This window comes from Arvicanthis niloticus, chromosome 9, assembly GCF_011762505.2.
Source record: "Arvicanthis niloticus isolate mArvNil1 chromosome 9, mArvNil1.pat.X, whole genome shotgun sequence".
In the NCBI taxonomy this organism is placed as follows: Eukaryota; Metazoa; Chordata; class Mammalia; order Rodentia; family Muridae; genus Arvicanthis; species Arvicanthis niloticus.
This window is the reverse complement of record NC_047666.1, coordinates 30,050,034-30,055,292: the sequence shown is the minus strand read 5'-3', so window position 1 is coordinate 30,055,292 and position 5,259 is coordinate 30,050,034. Positions and strand designations below refer to the sequence as shown.

General features: G+C 37.9%; 1 protein-coding gene across 1 annotated transcript; it reads right to left on the bottom strand.

Annotated features, from left to right (window-relative positions):
- Positions 1-1,994: 1,994 nt before the first annotated feature.
- On the bottom strand, positions 1,995-2,942 carry LOC117715705 (vomeronasal type-1 receptor 54-like). Its single transcript, XM_034512589.1, has one exon. The coding sequence runs from the start codon at positions 2,940-2,942 to the stop codon at positions 1,995-1,997; it is 948 nt and encodes a 315-aa protein (XP_034368480.1).
- Positions 2,943-5,259: the final 2,317 nt, after the last annotated feature.

Genomic DNA, 5,259 nt, shown 5'->3' with positions numbered 1-5,259 from the left:
CTTTTAGTCTTCGTTTCATTAATTTGTACCCTAGTCTTCAATATATCCTACCATCTAATGTTTGGGGTTGGTTTATTCTTGTTTTTCTGAGACCATGTGTTTGTCATTGTGTTATTTATTTATGACCTCTCTGCTTGTTTAAATACTCAAAGCCATAAGCTCTCATTTTAGAGATACTTTTGCTGTACTTCAGATGTTCTGATAAGTTGTGCTTCATTTTCATTGATTCTAGGGACTTTAGAATTACTTCTCATTGTCTTCCATGTTCCACTCTTCACTCGGGGTATTATCGTTCAGCCCCCAAGTACTTGCACTGCTGAAATGTGCTTCTATTCTGTATCTTTTGAGTGGAATTCTCCCTTATATTAAATCTACTTAATCTGTGGTGAAGTTTAACTCTAAAGTTTCTTGACTGATTTTCATTTGGATGCCCTTTCCAAACAGGGAAAGACATTGAAACTACCTATTGTTGCTATTTTATGATCTATCTACCTTTAATGTTAGAAATTGGGAGCTCTAACATTCACTGCATATATGTTTATAATTTTTATGTCTTCCTGAAGAATTTATTCACCATGTTACTATGCAAGGGCATTATTTATCTCTTTTAATTTTGAAGTGTATTTTGTCAGATACCAGAATAGCTACACCACCTAGTTTTCATCTTTTCTTTGCTTTATAAATTGACTTCTACCATTGTATTCTCGTTCTGTGGATATTTGCCAGTTGACATTTATTTCTATTTATGTGAATGGTATGCATGTATGTCTATGTGGGAATATGCCACATTGATGCAGGTGGCCATAGTGGCCAGAAGAGGTGTATGGATTCACTGGAGCGGGAGTGACAGACATTTGAGAATCACCTGATGTGGATACTGAGAGCCAAAGTAGCATCCTCACAGCAAGTGTTCTTAATGGTTGAGCCCTATCTCCATCCAAGTCTTTGACAGTTATATGTATTCCTTGGAGTCAACAGGTACTTGTATCTCTGTGATGTTTTTGTTTTGTTTTGGTGTATTTTTGTGTGTATGGGGGTATCATTTGTCTGTGTGCATGTATGTGAAGGCTAGAAGATGACATCAGGTATTATCCTTTGGAACATGGTTAATAAACCTCCTTTGAGGTGGGATCTTTTTTGCCTGGAGCTCATTAATTAGTCTACACTGGCTATTTAGAAAGCTTCAGAATGGATGGATGGATGGACAAAGTGATTGATTTCAGCAGAATCTCATTCTGTATCCCTGGCTATAGCTCACATGGTAGCCTTGCACTCATGAATGAACTTTCTGCCTTAGCCTCTAAACTCTTCCTGCTCCAAGTCATCCACAGACCCCATTCTGCATGACTCTCACATCAGCCAGCACAACAGCTTCATGCTTATTTACGTTGTACCATGTGCAGAATCCTCTTCTCTTTTAAAGCTGAGTAACTTTTAAAGTGTAGTGTAGGGGGCATGCACTTTGTTTATCCATCCTCAGAACTGTTTTATTCATAGACTCCATTTTCTGTCTGTCTGTCCTCCTCTCTGTTTCCCTCTTTCTCTATCTCTCTCTATTTCTCTCTCTCTTTTTCTGTAATCTCTCTCTCTCTCTCTGTGTGTGTATGTGAGAGAGAGAGTGGGGAGTAGTGTATGGGATTCTCTGGTTATTTGATAATTATATTAATAAGTGTTTATATACATACCTTGGCAAAAACAGAGGTAACTGAGAAAATTGAATAAATGAAGACTACCACAAGTTGTCATCAATTGCTGTGGATGATCCAGGCCATGACAAGAAATAGTTGTTTTACATTTCTCCAAAAGATACAGTGGGAAGTACAAAACACTCATGTATCTGGCGTGTGGTTTTTCTTTTATGTATACCATCACACATTTGACAATAAATAGGTTTAGCAACAACAAAAAGACAACTCTGTTTTTCCAGTGAAGCTCATACAAACTGCTTTACAATGCATAACTGATGCTAGTACCTTGGCTCATCTTAAAGGAATTTATCCATCCCTGAGTAACATGATGCTTACCATCCTTCCAAATGTGGATCTGAAAATGGTAAGTTTATGTTTTTCAGTACTGAGAATCAAAAAAGGACTGACTGTGGCATAGCCATAGGTTGTGAGAATGTGGACACAATACAAAATCTGACCATCATCGATACTTTTTATGTGGGAGATGATACTGTCCAAGGTGTACATCAGCACGAAGAAGCTCATGAGACACAGAATGGTCCTCATGGCTCTTTGTTCCACAGATGGTTTGAGGGAAAGGCTGGTGCTATAAAGAAACTGGGACTGCTTCCTATGTCTATATAGAAAAGTCACCATGGACCCACTTGAGAGGAGCATGAGACCTACAAAGATGATGTCCCTGGAAGTCAACAGTATATAAAATGTGTGATGGACAGAGTAACTCATGGGTGCCAGAGAGCAAGATGCTGTGAGATATATAAAGCTAGGTGAGGTCAAATTAGGCTTTGCAGTTATGTATGTTATAAGGGGACTACTAATGACCATATAGAAGATACTCAGGAGAAAAAGGCAACCTAGCATGTGCCATGGATATTTGTGCTTGAACTTTGCTAGGCAGGAGCTTCTGGGACTGAGGGTGACAGCCTGGAGGATACTGAGCAGGCTGGTGGCACAAAGAGAGAGGGTCCTAAGAAACCTGTACAAGGACATAACAAACTTGCATGTGGTGTCATCCCATTTCCTCCATGGCATAAAAATGTCTGTAGTGACTAAAATCAAGACTATCAGCATCAGCAGGTGGATTAGAGACAAGAGAGCAATGGGCAGGTCAGTGAGTCTGGACCTCTGCCCATGAATGAACTTGAGGATGTAGAAGAGAAGAAGGAAGCTGTTGCCTAAGATCCCAATGCCAGCTTCAGAATAAATAGCGTTTCTTATCTTAGTGTTATGGGACAGTCTATTGATGTTATTCATTTTAAGGCTAAAAGAAGCAGGTGGGAACTGTGCAGGGAGAACAGCATGAAGATTCCCTACTCCATAGCTAGCCTCGCTCACCAACTTCAGACAATGACAGCTCCCCTACTCTCAGTACGACATGTCAGTGTTCTTCAGTTCAGCCTTATTCCACTTACTGTTGCCTCCACTTCAATGTGGCCAGAAGCCACAGCCACTCTCTCTGCTGTTTCAACAGTTATGTGACCCATCCATATATAAGCTTTCTTACATATTAAAACTGCCATGTTTTGGCCTGGAGAGATGGTTCAGTGGGTAAGAGCACTGTCTGCTCTTCCAGAGGTCCTGAGTTCAATTCCCAGCAACTACATTGGGGCTCCCAACCATCTGTAATGAGATTTGATGCTCTCTTCTGGTGTGTATGAAAACAGCAACATTGTACGCACATACATAAAGTAAATAAATCTTATAAACCCTGCTATGTATCATGAAAATATTTCTTTTCCTATTGATTCACATTTGAGGTTTTCTGAGACAACAGCAATGTCTCTCAGTTCCTAGCCTGCACAAAGCCAATGGAAACCTTAATTCTATATTCATATATAATTCTATACCAATGTAAGAAATTATGACTTCAATTTTATATTAATTACAAAGACTTCTATCAATGTAAGATTATGGCTACACAATGATTTGTTCAATAATAAAATTAGTAATCCATCCTATTTCCTCCCTGTTCAAACTTATGACTATTTTATCCCTTAAAATGACAACCTATCTATAATTGGTAAAGTAACCATAGCCCAGACACTCAAACCCAAGGGATTGGGCTGATGACTCTTCATGGCTTCTTCCTGCTGAATTGGGGCAATGAGAAATTCTTTAAAAGGGTGGTCAGGGGAAGGAAAATTAGAAAAATTGGTTAGACTTCAGAATTCTAGCGTTAGCATCTGTTATCCAGTCTCTGTATGCTTAGATGGCTCAGGGCTTGACTGAAGATCTGACTGAATCCATCTGAAAGGTTAGATAAGGCAACATCATCTGGAATCAGTAATTTCTGAATTCATTCTGGAAGCAAGACTCTGGACAACATCAGGAAGCAGGGGGCTGGAAAAGAAGGTCAGTTCAGCATCTCTGAGGATGGCTCTTTTCAAAGCTGTACATTCTGTAATATATGAATCTTACAACCAAATTTTAGTACCTTGAAGATATTCATATGGCTTGTGCAGGGTGCACAGATCAGTTAAGGATGAAATTTTGCTCCTTGTTTGAGCAGGGGAAAGGCAACTGTCTTTTTCATGAGTTAACTTTATCAATAGCCAATTGTAATAAATCTCCATTCATGCCATATGAAGGAGGGCACAAAGAATATTAAGGATTCCATAACCAACAAGATTTATTGTCTCATTTTAGCTGAAGTTTTGGCTAGAGACATTTTTATATCTAAGCCAGTTACTGAGCTGTTTCCATATCAAAGAAGCAGAAGATCACGTTATCTGTCCTGTTTGATTTTCTTGAGTTTTTCAAGATCTTTAGGGAGTCTTCCTCTGTCATATCTGATCTATATCACTCTGAAAGGGGTCCAAAGCCTTTTCTCCTTTCCTGTCACCACAAATGAAGAGGCTCTCTCCTAAAATAGCATGTTCTTGGTCTAGTAACCAGAAAGCACTAAAGGTATAGCTTGACTTCTCTCCTAGAGAAATTTTAATATAACCACCAAACAAATAACAACAGACATGTTGATAATTAAAGCAATTCAAAGCAATTAAAGCAATCTAAACAAAGGTTAACCATGGAGACAGTGCTTCTTCACCATCTTCTGTTTTTCAACCCATAATTAAAGATCAAAAGCTCAATATTTTATACATCTATGTATATTTAAATCCTCCTTACTATGGAGATTAATATCTCTGTTGGTACATAGTGTAGTATGCCTCTTTGAACCCTGAAGTAATGGGAGGTCGTTCCCTACTGGATGACACTGGTACATCAAGGACATTTCTTTCCAAACACAATGGAATTGTTTTTAATTACTCAAAATATAGAAGTTGCATACATCATAGTTTTGTTTCAGTTAAGAATATAATAAAAGTAAAAGTAAAGATTTAAATGAAGCTATGAAATGAAAACATCAGTTTTTATAATAAGTACACAAATAGTTTTAAATCACTATAATATACTACATCATCCAAGGAAAAATGATAGAATTCTTCATGGTGAGTGATTTAATTAAAACAAAATGTAAATATGAAACTCTGGTCTTTCCAATGAAAAATTAAGTAATTTTTAGGGGTTTTAGGAATTATCCTAAGTAGAAAACATGCTCTTTACCTGTGTA

What these genes read in the sequence shown, in the direction of transcription:
- LOC117715705 (XM_034512589.1), bottom strand. Translation starts at nt 2,942, where the DNA reads ATGAATAACATCAATAGACTGTCCCATAACACTAAGATAAGAAACGCT.